Raw genomic sequence first — 17,179 nt, 5'->3', positions numbered from 1 at the left:
ACTCAAGCAAAATAACTCAGATCAATATCATTAAATCAAACTGTTGTACTGGTAATAAAATGTTGATATTGCTTACAAACCATAACACATATTGGTGTATGTAACACTTAAGTACATATTGTAATTAGTAACACAAATGACTAAACCTTCAATCACACAATGCGCATATAGACTAAATTAGGTGAAAATATTCGTCATAATCAGGAAAATAGAATCAAAATAGATAAAAACTAATGTCAAAATAGGAAAACTGCAGTTTTAAAGTCTTAATTTGGTAAAATTTAAACGTCACAGACCAGGGAAAAATACACAATCAGGTAAATATGTAATATATAGATTATGATCCACAAAATTATACCTGAGTAATATGATGTTGAAAATTGCAAAATAAATAAATAAGTAAAATGAGCACTAGACCAGCTAGTATAAAATTGCCATAATCGCTTTTTTCAAAAAGTAGTTTATGATCTGAATAGAAAATAAACTTACGTCATATCAAAATATAATGAATGTCTAAATCAAGTTTCTCTTTTTCTTTCCAGGTAAGTGAAAGAAACAAACATCGTCCAGGATTCACATAACCCAAAATAGTGATCCGTGAAAGTCAGTACGTGATTAGTGCAGTGAAAAAACTAAGTGATAAGTGAAATATATGAAAACATCAGTGAAATATCACATCTTTATTTAATAATCGTTCTTTTAATTCTTAAGTATCCACATATAGGACAGAATAGCTGTAAGAGTCCTACTAACCTCCATATATGCACTACTAAACACACTTTTCTTTTTAATAAAGCCGCTGGTAAATAGGCAAAGATATTGCTTTTATATAATTGCCTCTTCTCTTTATCAAAAATACACAGCACAATGCTATCGAAATCTTGCAAATTAACTTCCAGAACATTTCGAATCGTGGATAAAGCAATCTTCACTGCCTGAAACTTATCAAAATTGAATTTCCCAGTCCCCAAATTGGGGAACGCTATCTTCCGACAATTATTCTCCAAAGCGCGTTGTAGACAATTGGTGTAACATTGTCGTAAAATTCTCTTATTATCTCTTGGCGCACAAGTGAATAACACATATTCTGCTGGTAAATTAAATGCCAAAGGATCTTAACTTCACCAGGTTTTAACGAACCTAGCTTTTTACAAACTTCAGCTAGCTCCTTCCCAGCTCCTCTGTGAACAGTGTTAATGCGATAGCTATGTCATTGTGAGTCTACGATTTTCTTTTTAATAACACGATTAATGGGTCCCAAAGACTTACTCTGTTGTCCATGGCACATAATTTTCTGTGCATGAACGTATTTTTGTTATGTTTAACGAATGGACTAGGCTTGATTCGGATGTCCGGACGACACGTTGATGCCCGTTTCTTGTAAGATAATAAAAAAAATATATATACGTAGGATTTGGGCGGAAACTTTTGTTGTTGTTGTTGTTTTAAATGGTTCCTCCAGTTGTCATTTCACAGTTGCTGAACATCGTTTGCTGTTTGCGCTGATGTAATCGTAGAATTTTTGGTAAGTTATGCTCGACTGCGTTCAAGAATATGACTTATATACTTATCCCTGTATAAGTTTGTTCATTTATAAATTTAAGAAAAGCATACGCTGGACTATAAAAATATTAGATGGATATATTCATATACGCCCTGCTACATTTCTGACAGTTTATAACAAGCAAAATAATAGATCTACTTATAAATTAAAATATCAAAATATAGTGATTATTATCCCGAATGATGCCGAATTAGGTTTTCGGTTTCGTCATTAGAACCGATACATTCAAACGTACTTCCCGAAGCACAGCAAAAAAGTTTATTTAGATTAAATGATCAATTCTCACCAAAATTTTCATTACCATTAACAATCCTGCATGAATAACGCTAATAAATATTTATATTAATGTATTAAATTCTTCATTATAAATTAAATACTTTATTACAGAAACAATTTACAATAAATTAATTAAATATTAATGTTGCAATAAATAGAAATTACTCATTTCCCTTTTCACATATGAATGGATCCTTAATGGAGCATGGTACATCATTGAGCTTTCCGTCAGGGAACAATAATATGACACAATCTTCCTTGCCTGCATCATTATTAGGCTCACCAGTATTCCAGTCTGCGAATCCCGTATCTGATAATAGTTGCCCTGAGAAGAATAGAAAGTAAGGAAGATTTATATGTAGGAATGTTTTTTATATATCTTGTTATTTTCGTTAATATAATTTATTGGTTGTTATTATTTTAGATAGGAATCCCCGTATGATTTGTTTCCCAACGAGGAGGGCGGGGGGCGAAAGACCAACACATAAGCACAATCCAAGTTCACACAGTCACTTTTATGCACGCATGTACTTAACTTTAGTAAATGAATTATAGTAATTAATATAAATGTATTAGGTACTATAGTATGTGAGTAAGCAAATTAACATGTCTTGACACATAAATCCAGGAACTGAACACCTTTCGAAAATCAAGGGGGAACCTTAGATACACTACACCTCAAGTGAGTTTCCTTCAACATTCTAAAACTACGATACGTTTCCAAAGTGTGAGGTTTCTATATGAAAACAGCGAGATATTACACTTCTGGTTTTAATAAGATGATTAGGACAGAAATTGAACTTTTTCTTGGAACGCCGATTTCCTATCAAAACAATATTTCAGAATATTTTTTAGCCACAAACTGGATGCTGACTTTTAATAGAACAAAAATCTCCTTCCTTAAAATGCAAGTTTTTTTGCATCTCCACCCGGTGGCACCCGCAGACCTGCAATTCCTTCGCATTTTTTTGTATCTTCAATTGAAGTCATGTTTTCAAGAGTGCATTCGTCATGCATACAGAAACGAAAGAAGTTACATAGAAGGCCATTTGTATTTTATATGTATAAAAGTAATTTTTCGAAGGGCATGGTGGCTCACTACTATAGCGCTTTACTTCTGGTACTGATATCCCAGGCTCGAATCTCGGACACGTAAGGTTGTGTTAGACAACTTTGTGTCCATTGGTTTTCTTAGGGTACTCCCATTTCCTCTCAAAGTCTCATCTTACCAATTTCTCCATTATCATTCACATGCCTTCAGCATCCGTCTCCCTTAGCCTAAAGGACTTAATCGTGTGACGTTAAACTGAAAGATTTCATTTCATTTCATCCTAAAAGTAATGTTTCACATTTGTAACTCTTTTTCTCGCTGAGCTCTCTCGTGGCTAAGAGGTTAGCGTACGCGCCTTTGGCGTGGCAGACCCGGGTTCGATTCCCGGCGGGAGCTCATGGGGTTCGGATTCCACGTTAATCAGTAGGTCCACGCCTCATATAGCCTCGCTGCTGAACGGGACGCTAAACTAAAATCAAATCAAATCTTTTTCTCGCTGCATAAGTGGAAGTGACAATTAACACATTCGCGCATGAGTCCATTCCTGCGATGTTTTTCTCTCAAGTCGGCGGGTTTTGCGATACTTCTCGATTTTTATAAAAAGAATAGTGTAAAACGTTAGAGCAATGAAATATTTATTTTCTTGCAATATGCACTTAGTACTACAAAATACAACATTATCAACTTGTTTTCTCATTTTTATGTACATTTTAAAATTTTTTAATGTGTCTTTTTCAATTATTAAAATAGTCCGACAATCAATATGATTGATTATAGCTTTTGGGGGGCATTCCAGCCCTTCAAATGTTAGAAACCATCAATACAAACATTAGATACTTTGAAATGTATAAAGTAATAATATAGTGCACGACCAATTATTTCTACTTTTCTCCTGGAGTCGCCGGTTTGTCATGCTACCATTGCGAGAAAATATATAAGAATATAAATAAATAAATAAATAAATAAATACGATTGTTGTACCTAAGAAATTATTACAAAGAGAGACCCCCACCCACTCACATAACCGCTTATATTACAGTCATTCTTACTGTTCAGTCATTACAAGCAAAAGAAAGAAAGCTTAACTTCACTACTATAGAAGCGTCGAGAACATAATCTGGGTCAATATTTGAATCATCAATTTCAGATCCGGAATCAACAGCAAACTCATCAAGTATATTCCATATTTCTTCTTCGGACAAATCTCCCATTTTGAGTCAAAAATGCATATAAAGACGCAAAAATAATGGCTGCTCGCGAAGGTGCTACTAAACACACGAAAAACGTATGCCAATTGTCATCGCTTTAGCTCAGTGTTGCCAACAACTTCTGAAGAAAATAGGCTAAATGGCCTTCAGAAATAAACCTTTTTTACGCAAAAAATGGCTAGATTTTGAACTGCCAACATTGTAGATTTTAAACCCCTTTTTTGTGTGTAAGATTATAAGTGAGTTATAGTAAAATTTGAAATGTTGAATTTTATTCGCTGAAGACTAACAAGAAACATACATGAACAACAAAATCCATCAAAAACTCAACTGATTTGTGAAAGTCAGCAGCCATATCAGTTGAATTGAAATAAGTCATCGTCGATGGTGTAGCTTGCCGAGGCGCTGGAACTGGATGCATCATCGTTGGATTGTGGATTCGTTATGTTTGTGTAGACTAACATTGTCCCAGTTTTTAGTACTTTCGCCAGATTATAGCCCTTCAAATACTTATTTCTCCGTACACCCAATTTTATCGTCATGATTGCATTGAGAGTTTTCAAGCTAATTAGATTCCCTACTTGTTATTTTTAATAGACAAAAACAATCTTTGCTCCTTGAAGAACCCAACACTTTACTAAATTTGTATCAGAAGACTTTTACTCTTGCAATATAATATGAAAATTAAAATAATTAAATGTAGCAAAAGTGGCCGTTACGGTAGCGACATTAAAATCCTTTCTGAGTCGATAAATATTGTTAAGTAGTTGTAAATCTCTGGGCGGGAGAGAGAAGAAGAATGTATAACAAGTGTTTGTTGCGTAACAGAACTCCCACTTGTCTAGAGAAATTAATTAATACGATAAAACATAATGGCATATAGGCTCAGTTTTAAAAATTACACTTTATTTTCAAAGAAAAAAGTATTTTTAGAGTTAATTTAACGGCTAATAAAAAGGCCAAAATGGCAAAAGAGTTTCATAAAATAAGCTATATTTAAAGCTATAAGCATTTTGTAGATTTCTATGCCTAAGTGCCTCTCGCAATACGCTAGAGTTAGCCAAAAATAGGCCAAATTGGCATCACTGCTCTAACTCGCTCTGCACTGCGAACTGAATTTTTTGCAATTACTAAAAAAATCAGAAAGAATATATGAGCAGTGTTCGTAGGTTGAGGAAAATTTCCCTAATCTAGGGAAATATCATAGGTATATTTAGCAAAAATGGAAAAAGGGAATATTTTGATAAAACGTGAAAAATCCAGGTAAATTCTCTAGCTGACTGATTGACCAATATCAATGCTGAATTTTTTCTTTGTTCTTCAGAAATTAATCAATTCAGTAGTAATAGTTTGTGTGCTGAAAGTAGCATAAATTACACCCATTGTTGGCTATATAGGAGCATGGTGGCTCAGTGGAAGAGCGTTTACCTCTGGTGCGTGGGGTCTCTGGTTCGACCAAGAGCCAAATAAGTTGTGGTAAACAACATCATGTCCGTGGATTTTCTCGAGGTACTCCCGTTTCCTCCCACTTTTTCATTCTTCCATCATCTTCATTTATTTGCTTTAATCATCGTCTCCCTTAGACTAAAGGCATAATTGTGAAAGATTTAATTTAATTTAATTTAATTGTATTTGAGTGTACTTGTGTGTATACTTTTCTTTAAAAAAAAAAAAAAAGTGAATGAAAAGTAAGCAAAAAGATAGAAAGATAGAAGCAAAAAGCATATTAATAAAATAAATGTGGATGCCAGTTCCTTTAATGTAGCTAAATTAAACTTATCACATAACTCTGTCATAGGTATTGGATACTCTACAAACTAGGGAATTTTTGATAAGAATAGGGAACATTTTGTGCCAGGTGAGGGAAATTTTCTTAAAGAAACCCACGAACACTGTATATGAGAAGTCGAAAGTCGTCTACGGATAGCTATCCAATGTTCAAATTAACGGAAATTTCAGCACCTCGGGGAATCCCGACTTCGAATCACGACTCGGGTATGGTTGTTTGTGGATTTCAAAACCTTTATAGCAATGCTAGAGGACACTCAAGACGGGCTGAAGTCCTTCGTTACTTAACAGGGCCAACAATACATTTGTTGTCTTCTCATTATTTTTATTTTTATTAATCATACTGCTCATATTCATAATGCTAATCATACTACTACTACTACTACTACTATTACTAGTACTACTACGAATAATAATAATAATAACAATAATAATAATAATAATAATAATAATAATAATAATAATAATAATAGTCATACTAATAACAATAATAATAATCATAGAAAGCCATTTTTTCGTTGTGATTTCAGCGTATCCCTTTTCTCCACCGAGTAAACCTTGTTCGTTTGGAACTTACGATCGGTGTATCGTATCGTGTTTCATTTGACATCGGTTCGCATTACTGACGTATTAGAGATCTCAATCACCACCGACTGTTGTCGTCTTGAGTTTGCAATATTTGTCTTCGTGAGAAAACAGGTTTCAGTGTATCACACTCTGGCATGGGCTATGGGAGAACGATCATTCTACTTCCGGTTCGACGACGTGTCGATTCGTAAGAATAAACACATTTCCATCTTTCAATATATCATTCCACTTGTGCAAGTTCCAATGCGATACTCGCCGAGGAGTGGGATAGCTTTCCTTGTAAGTCCTACCTTCACACTTAATGAGGGAGTGAAGTCATACAACTCATAGTTTAGTAATTATTGCATGATGCCATAAGCATTTGCTTTAGATTACCCTTATGCAAGTTATGTCGTCCGTCCGTTAAAATGCGTTTGAGGCTTGAAAACGATCGTTCAACATTTATCGAAGTGAGGATATTACATTTCAAGCATTTCACAAAATCGGAATTCATAGCAATATCAAACACGCTTTCTACGTATCCTATTTTGTTGGTCAAAAGTAATATATCTCCTTCGGTGAGGAGTGTAAATCTCCATACTTCACAGTTGAACTGCATTCTGCGTTCTACGGTAACTGTGAGCAATGGGACATGAATTATCGATATAAAAATGAACAAAACAAAGTGAATTAAGGTAAATGATAATGATTGCAATAAATGATATTTTGTTCCCGATTCCCTGTAAAAGCGGCAAAATGAGGGATTTTGCCCTAACTTTTGTTCTCTAGTAAAATCATATAGTATAACATCAGAGGTCCAAACCAATCAAAATGTTGCATTGGCTCATTTGTGTATCTACTTCCTTTATCCTTCACATAGATCAAGAAGTTAAGTGGGTCAGAAAGAACTTTACTCATACAAGTATAATCTCTTCTCCAACATTTTCGTACTCAATGTTTCTGTGATATCGTGGGTTACCGGATCGCTTGGGTTACAACTTTAGATCATCCAAGTCTGGATTTCGCTTTTTTGATGCGGTGACCCAGACATAACCAGTGATTGGGAACCCTATAACTATAGAATTACTGCAGTGGATTATTGATATTGATGACGATAATATTATAGTCGATTAATAGTGTGCATTAATCGAGCTTCCATATTACGTGTGTAACTAATAACGTGAGATTTTATCATCAAGATCCTGTGACTTGGCTATTTCAAATGTAATTTAATCATCATTTTATTTCCTACACTGAAAACTAATTCCCTATCCTCTGGTCTACTAGCTATACCGTACGCTTTGTTGCATGGAAGTCCCAGGTTCGACTCCCAGTAGCAAAGCATTGCAATTTAAACGCACTATTATAGTTTGGATTCCACTTTAAACTGCAAATCTCTATATAACATAACCTCGGTGCTGAAAGGGATGATAAACTTCAACAAATAACAGAAACAACAACTGAAAATAATACAATGGTTTTAAAGCAGACTATACAAATAGATTTAACAAAAGAAAAATGTCGGGGGTGTATTTTACATTTTACACGACAAGTTTTGCAGTCACGCACGATTAAATTTTATCAATCCTCATAAGGAAAACATGTAGATATTCTGGTCAACAATTTTTACACGTTCATACTCTGATGAACCCTATATGTATATTTCAGTGCAACGCTTTGACACGCACACACACGCGCGCGCGTACGCACAAATAGCAAATCAGAAAGAAAATTATAGATTTGATAAGAAAATAGTGAGAAGAAAGAGGATCTTGTTTATTAGAATTATGATCGCATCATCATACACTCTCTCGTATGAGAATATTTTGTAATTTTTGGGTCTGATGAATCACAAATTTTTCACCCATTCCATCATTAGCATACTTCCTTAGAGATTTACAGAAGTAAAGGAAAATGGCAATTTGCGTTTTTAAATGATGAATTCGGGCAAATAAAGCAATTAATATTAGGATCACTTCCCAAATGCCAATTTCTACGTATAAGATATTATTAGTCTAGAAATATTTTAATTCCATACTATAGCGTTGATAATCACTAAATTTTAAATTTCATAGCGATAAAGCTTAAGTTATTCTGTGTGATCATTAAATTGAACCTTTTCTTCTTTGTACCGTTAAATAAAGAAATAGCACTGCTATAACTGGATTAAGCAACATTCTTTTTAAATAATGGACTTCTAGTGGAAATAATTGCTTTAATAGTGCTTCTAATAGTCTTTAGAAAATTTCTGTCACTTCCGTACAAATTCCATTATAGTACTTTTATTAAAATGTCACGTTCAACACAAAATTACATTTTCAATAATTTTGAATATGTCCTCATTGGTTTTAATGACTACCTAATATTTTACTGTTCACTTGAGTTTCACAAACCTGAAAAGGTTATTAGTTCATATTTCACCTTAAGTTGTTCGCTTCAAAATTTACTAGAAATTCTACTTTACTTTTAAGGGTCGTATTCAGAGATTGTCGATGTAATTTTTGTCGAAAAAGGAAAGATTTTCTTCTAAAATGTGTTCCACTGAAGAAAAAAGTATTACTTTGATTTCTACCGAGAAAACTTTACCCAAACGCTCATAAAAGTAATGTGTATTTTTAAAGTTGAATATATTGTTAAATTTTCAACATGTTAATTTAGATATAGATAGAACTAAACGGCGTAACGAACATCTTGGCATTTGAAGGCGGCGCTCCCAGTTCCCTTTAAATGCTGCTAGCAAATGAGAGGCCAGCGGTATTGCCACGTTTATTTTGCACTCATCCACGTCTATCCCTTGTCACCTGATCGCGCTGTAGTTTGTCTGCTTACCCATAGCCACACCCCTTTACCACTTGGCAACGTCACGCCAGAGCTTGCGTTTCATTCGTTTAGCTGAAATGCCAAGATGTTTGTCATAGGCCTTAATATCCTTGAAACGTCTGGTGCTTTAACTTTTTTCTTGAATTCGCAAAGAAGAAACGGAGGAGAGGTACTGTTGAATTTCGATTTACTTTCAGGATACGAATTACGACATTGCTTAATATTTACTGATGATAATAGCTGCTTTATATTTGTGTTATATATATATATATATATATATATATATATATATATATATATATATATATATATATATATATATATATACTGCTTTGGTCAGTTCGAGTTTTATTAGTAATCTTGAATTTTCCAAAGCTACAATGAATAATTTACTCTAAAATTCATCACATTTAGGAATACGAGTATTATAAGACCTCATAACAAATCTGTAAAATTATTAACAGACAAAACTGTAATCTTAAAATTTTAAAAGTGTTAGAAGCAATACTTATTTTAATTATAAAACAATTACAAAATATTTTAATTGTGAGCTATGGTTTCATAGTAACCTAGTCATCTACCTGCTTACTAGCGGCTCGTGACCGATCCCTATTGCAGGTGAGATATTTATTTTGCTCGTACTACCCTCGTTCCAATGCTGATCTGAGGTTTATCCAAATTCTTCGAAATGGTTATCTAAAGTGAGCTAAGTAAGCAAAACGGGTCAGAGCGTGCTGCTGAATATATAACCTTCATGAATGCAAAAGTTAAGACAGTGAGGAAGCTCCATTAAGCTCAGTTAAGACCTCCATACACAGCCCTTAGGCATTCATGTCTCTTCCCGAAAGGATGGATTTACTTACTTTACTTTTAGATTATTTTAATAGATACTTCGAGATAATTGGACTAACACGACAAATGAGATATTTTACAAGTGAGGTATTTACATAGTATTACGAGTATATCTAAGTTCACATTTTAGGTTAAGCTATAAAAGTCACCTAGGTCTAGAAAAAAATCATCCACATCATTATACAGTTCCCTTTGCTATTCAATTCTTTCAAATCTATTCCCTCGAAATGTATTATAATACCTATTGAAATAAACATTCAAAATGCTTTATGTTTATCATACCAACAACGTTGAGTGTTAGAAAATATTGATCTACTTCTGAGTACGTTACATACCTTCTACTGTAATAAACACTCCTTCTGTTACTTGATCGCTAATGCCAACGAAAACTCCACGTGATCTACTCCCACCGACAGGCACTCCCTCGGTCAGCAGAACTTCCATGACAGCATCCCTTTCAGCAGCTGAATTCAGAATTAATAAGTGACCACCTTTTAGATTACAGATCTCACGTGCCGTGTCCCATGTTTCCGGGTCTCTCACATACAAGTAAGTTCCAACATCAGGAATAACAAACCAGCCATCATCAGCCTTGGTCAGTGCTACAATAAGTAAATTGTTCATATCTCTATTAGAACTCAGATATACATAAATTTACGTTATCCAAACTTATGGTCAAAATACGCAATTATTATAGAATATGGTAATTGCGAAAATTAACACATTGGTGAATTATTTTTTTAGGATCAGTATCATGAACCAAGTACAGTTGTCTCATATAGTACTATAATAAAAAGATAAACACAGAAACGTTAAGAATTTTAAACAATACTGTTTCCCTAAGCTGATCTTTATTCGAATTTACCTTTGACTCATTGCTAAACATACTTGTAGTAAACCCTCAATATTTTATGTGCGGTACACTCTCATAATAAAATGTTTGCTGGCTAGCAAGAAAATACAATATCGACATTCTTAATTTTTTAGGAATCATTAAGTGTATATAAATATTGAGATAATGTGAATGAAATGTCCATTCCAGGTGGGTCACTTCCAACCGTCAAAAGAAATTGAAAACCGCTACAATAAATAAATCGTTAATCACAGTAGTCGCGTCAGCTATTACTTAATTTTCCATTGCTGAGCCAATGATTGGATAGTGTAGAAAGATATTTGGAGTCTACCGAAAAAGTTTTCAACTTCAATTTGCACCTCTTTGTGCTCAGAGCAGATCTCTCCCAAGAACTGATTGGATGCCCGGAGAGTTATAGTCAGTGGGGAATGGGGGAATATGACGAATGAGGTGTTTTATATCGTAACATCTGGAGAGCCTGGACCATTGTTTGAGCTACATATAGTCATGAACTGCTATGCAACACAGTACTGTCTTTTCACTTCATGGAGTGCAGGATTATACTAATCTGTGTTGATGGTTTCTACCTTGACAGAGAAGGATATATGGATCATATCGATTATAATAGCAGTATAACCTTCTCCCGGTGGTTTGTAACACTATTATAAACGTTCCTTACAGTCTAACCATCCTATATGATTGTTGTAGCAGGTCTATATGCCATCAGAAGTAAATATTCGATTAAGGAAACGTTCTCGGTTCCTCAGCCTGTTTGCTGGACTTGTGTTGAATTTGTGATGTTAGATGAGTGACCTCAGGTCATAGGTCATGCGTGTATTTTTCATCAGGTGATTTCGTCAAGGTGGAGACTTCCTTCGCACATATCTACGTATAAGTGTGTAAATACGAAATTCAAGCACATTCACACACACATACTCGAAATTTTATATATATATATATATATATATATATATATATATATATATATATATATATATATATATATATATATATATATATATATATAATTACCCGCTTCGCTGGGTTGAAATAATTTAAATGCACACTGATATTGCTCATTTTCGATCATTTTTAAATGTTTATCCCCCTCCCTACGTTGCACCTCCCCAACTATCAGGGCTGAACTTGGATCGAAACAGCATCAGAAGTGTCACCGTTTCTCTCATCGACCCCGAAAACTATAAATTCAACACTGATATCGGTCATTTCTGATCATTTTTAAATGTCTCTCTCCCTGCCCTTTTCCTAAATTTCATCGTAAAAGTGAATAACCTAAAGTAATCCCTGTATCTAAACTCATGTATGTTAAAAATTTGATTGAGATCAGTCGGGTGGTTCAAGAGTGATGAAGTCACAAAGGCAGTCATTTTTATTATTTTTTTTTTACATATATCTCCCCCTTCCCGTCTCCTACGTTGGCTCGTCAAAGTGAAACGATAGAAAAACACCCAAGGCCCGATTATCATATATGTTGAAAATTTGATCGAGATTGGTTGGGTGGTTCTAAAGTTATCTTTTTTATTAGTTTTTATTCATAAGTCCCCCACCCTAGAATCTACTGTTAAGTGAAATTAGAAAAATGTTTCCAGATACGAACCTCAAGTATCTTGAAAATTTGATTGAGATCGGTCGGATACTTCAAGAGTTATTAAGTTACAAAAATAATCACTTTCAGTTCTATATAAATTGATTTATATATATATATCTCCTCTTCCTTCTCCTCCCCTACGTTGCTCCGTCAAATTTAAATCATAAAAACGATCCCAGGCCTGAACCTCATGTATGTTGAAAATTTGATCAAGATTTGTCGAGTGGTTCAGGAGTTATTAAGTTTTATTTATTTTATACCCCCTCCCCAGCACCCAGTTTTACTATCAAAGTGAATAGCCTAAAACCAGTCTAGCCTCGAACCTCATCCATATTAAAATTTGATCGAGATCGGTCTGGCTGTTGAGGAGATTTAGAGTCACAAACATAGTGATTTTCAATTTTTTAAATATGTAGATATAGGTAGTTTTATTTTGGAAGTGTACACATAAGACAAGGGAAGTTTGCTTTGTATTTATCATTGCACTGAATCCAAGGAAATGAGGAACTTTCTTTTCCAATTTACTCGAAAAGTTATAAAATCTGACACATCATTATGTTCATTCGACTGCTTATATCTATCTATCTTTCTTTCTTTCTTGTTTTCAAACTCTTCTAAATGTAAAATCATGATGTAACACAAATAATAGAAGTCTCTCCCACGTCAAAAAATTCATGTGAAGTAATGAAGTTAGAGAGTTAATAAGACAATAAACAGATAACAAACAATTACCACGTGAGACTTCAACAACCCAGTTGAACAACCTAAGCAAACCGAGAAATCAAGAGGACATGGCGAGCAAAATGAACATAAAAACATTTTAATAGATATTTCTCAAGTCCAGACGTATTTTTTCTTCAAGAAAAAGATGTACATAAAATGAATATGATTTAAAAAATCAATTGGACAGTATTAATTTACTGATTATCGGTAATAGAAAAACGCCTCTCGTAGAATCTAAAGTTTATTTAAGGTTGAATTACATTACCTGTTGGAGTTGGAACTTCATACCCTAAGCTAAAATACACTCCAAATGCGAATAGAGAAATCAAGCTGAACGACTTCATTTTTCTATTCTGGTTTATATATGCCTCTTCGTCTAAGCCAATAAATCTGGAATATAACAAAGTGTTAAAAATTAATAATCGATTAATATATTGTGAAGAATATATACATCACAATATCAAATAAGTTATTGTATCTAATATTAATATCAATAACGTTTACTTCAGATCCTCTTGAAATCTTATACGTGTTATAAAGGTTATAAGTGCAAACGACCGACAGAGTGACTTTGTGTTAAATCAAATTTACTAATCGATTAGCAAGTTAATTATTATTGACTACGTAAATTGAATGTTGCAGGAAGAAAATGCCACCAACAGAAACTAAAGAGTACAAATTCACTGCAGTTTGAATTTTATAATAAGTAAACATTTGTGATTGTGTTTCATGTTAGTCTTGATTTTTTGTAGGTTTATCCAAAGCTTCTTCAATGAATGCCCTTTGCATTTCATTTATGTTTCTCTTGTGAGCTGTATCTCACGTTCGTCACATGCTGCGCGTTAAATCGTTGAAAACTTTAACACGATCTAACATTAAGAATGGTCTTAATAAACCAGACGAAACTTGAAATAAAGAATTATTATTCTGATGTAAAATGTTGAGCTACGAATGGTCAAAGCCTTCGTAAAAGAATAGAAGAAGAGTGTCTTGAGATTCTTGGCTTCTTTTGTATATTGCATTAATTGTGAATTAAATTGACGATTTATAGAACTTGCATTATAAAGTGGCACATTTAGTGATTAAAAATTAACTCTTGTGTCAGATAATCAACGTAGATCAAGAACTTATTTGTTGTTTTAATATTACTTAATCATTGCAATATTTAGTCATTTTGCTATGATTAGAGTCAGTTCTATAGCAGCTCCCCTTGCATTGAGTATTTAAGTTAAATTGCTCGTATGAATGCATTCTGACGCTTAAGCCAGTTGAATGTTTGAAACTACATTGGACAAATTTACTCCGTTTAAGGTGATTTAATTAAATTGTTAACATTCATAAAGGTAGTTGGAAAGTTGTAAGTATATTATATGAAATATATTAAGTAATAATTGTAGATGTATTCCTTGGGGATAATTGTACATTAATATATTTCTCGAAAAATTTGGTTAAGATATGCTTGTTTATAATATGTATATTTCGGGCATTTTTGATTTTGAAGCAGCTCTTGCAAGGTAGTCTCTTTGAACATAATTTTTCGCTTAATCTTGAAAGATTTTCGTAAGAAATATAAAATAACAGTGTATTTAACACGTAGAGAGGTCTGAATTACGAAAATTAGATTTTTCAGATTACATCATATTGGCTTAAGCCTTAATCAAAATACAATTTGTAAAGCCCAAGAAAATATTTCTCCTTCGAGTTTTATAATATATGATAGAAAAGTGAAAAAAATGATGAGCGGAATGCCGCTTGCAAAATAAGTTCCCTAATTCGATTCTTGACTATAAGAAATGTAACACAGGCAGAAATTCATGGTCAAAGCCGTGAGGTGTATGTTGAAACACCATGAGAGATAGAAAACTTCGTAAATGGTTGGGACTGTTTAAGAAAGATCGAAAGAATGTTCATGGTGAACTATCATTCTGTAATCACTAACGATCTTTTGCGTGTGAAAGTGATCAAGGTTCACGAAAACAGACGATTCATCATTTCCAAGTTACTAGACATTTTTCCAGAAGGTTCTCTACAAAATTGTGTCGAAAGAATTGTCCTCTCGGGCGGAAAACTTTTATGGGATGGATCTGCAAGAGAAAAATGTTTCGTTATCAACGGAAATTATGTTGAAGCGTAACTCAAGGTATGTACAATCTCCTAAAAAATGTAATATACTCAAAATGTTGCAATTTTCTCCTTTACCCTTCCAAAATGATGCCCAAGTTATCATTTTTAAGAGCTTACATTTTACCTTCTTTAATAGTTTGTCCAGCCCCAAAGCTCCACACGATATTTATGCAATTATTTAAAGACTTTGCTATAGACAACAGCGTGTTGATTTAAATCATCGAGCAGGAAGTAATAGCGCATGTGGCGATATCTATTAGCGTCACTGTTTTTTATTAGCAATTAATGTGATGCACTAAGACGTTTGAGTATTATTCGAATTGAAAGAAATTAACAAACATGATTATTTACTTGGAAATGCTCTAATTTCCATACTGTTTCAGATTTTATCTTCTGACTTAGAGTGTTATATACATATATATGTATTCCTACTAGAAATTCAACACTAGGTTTTTGTATCACATGCAGAAACGTTAGCTAACGGGAGCAATGAAAGAAAGAGTTGACACTTACCCCAACTACTTAAGAAATTTACACAAGGGAATTGTAATTATTACTTTAGTATATATAGTATATATGTAGTGTATTATTTATAGCAAAGAATAAGGAAAACTTCTCAAAATTATGACGTCACATCTATGATAAATTCTTTATTAACATTGTTACCAATTGAATTTTCATTAGCTACGAGAAAAAAGGAAACCAGGTTAACAAACTTACGTATAAACTTATCGTAACAGCGTCAATTGTAATAAACTCTTTGCCACTCACAGCGATAAATAAAGTTTCAAGTACACTTGATAGTGCTTTTCTAATTAGTAACAAAGAAAACAAAAATTAATTTCATCCTTATACAGTACGAGTTATTATATGCGATAACAGCTTGAATACGTCTGAGTATATTCCCGGCAATGAATTCACTGTTAGTTATAGGAACTGGTAAACATTGCGATAGAGGTAGGGCCTAAACATGAATAATACTAGGAACTTCAAGTAAATACCTCAGCTAGTAATACTATATTTAACTTTCATTAAATATTTCGTACAATCAGTTTCAACAAATAGAAAAGAACTATAGAATGCAATCTCAATTGATTACAAAATCAGAACACAGCTATCCTTATCACGTTTAGCCGATATGCGCTTTGGAAGTACAAGAGTCAAGATAGTTTAATGACTTAGCATTACGTATTTACAATGTCATTCCATACATCTAGTTCGTTTCATAAGTGCCTATGTTGAACAACCTTTGACTATAGGAGAGAGATTAAATGGAACAATCATAATAAAAAATATAATGTTAACAAAGGTACGGAATGATTACTCAATTTCAAGATTATTAGAAGAAATGAGAAAAGAATGAAAGGAAGAATAAAGAATTGCTCACATATCTTGTGCATATTTAAGCCAAGAGAGGATGCAATTAATCCATATAATTGTCAAGAGATGACAGATTCTGATCGACCCCGAAATCTATTTTTTTTTTCGTAATCCATTTAATTCATACATATCTTACCAAGTCAATATTAAACACAACACTTCCAGGCTGGTGATATGTTCACAAATCAAATGCAGTATTTAAATGTAGGATGGACCATAATTCACAAAGTGATTGCAATACGTAATATTTTCCATGCGAATAAAATTAATGTGAATGTTTCTTCTGATCGCCGTAGTAGAAGTACGGGGAAAATGCTCTAATCACCATTTTCCATTATTTTGCAGATTACATGAAGCATATCTC

General features: G+C 33.4%; 1 protein-coding gene across 1 annotated transcript; it reads right to left on the bottom strand.

Annotated features, from left to right (window-relative positions):
- Positions 1-1,926: 1,926 nt before the first annotated feature.
- LOC145662285 (hemolymph lipopolysaccharide-binding protein-like) lies at positions 1,927-15,992 on the bottom strand. The gene is made up of 4 exons (XM_081727690.1): positions 15,949-15,992; positions 13,577-13,701; positions 10,462-10,728; positions 1,927-2,165 (listed from the first exon to the last, which is right to left on the bottom strand). The coding sequence occupies exons 2-4, from the start codon at positions 13,653-13,655 to the stop codon at positions 2,002-2,004; spliced, it is 510 nt and encodes a 169-aa protein (XP_081583816.1). The 5' UTR covers positions 13,656-13,701; positions 15,949-15,992; the 3' UTR covers positions 1,927-2,001.
- Positions 15,993-17,179: the final 1,187 nt, after the last annotated feature.

The sequence above is a fragment of the Thermobia domestica genome, chromosome 1 (assembly GCF_964235325.1).
Source record: "Thermobia domestica chromosome 1, izTheDome1.hap1.1, whole genome shotgun sequence".
Taxonomy (NCBI): Eukaryota; Metazoa; Arthropoda; class Insecta; order Zygentoma; family Lepismatidae; genus Thermobia; species Thermobia domestica.
Note: the sequence above shows the minus strand (reverse complement) of the source record. Positions and strands in the feature narration are given on the sequence as shown.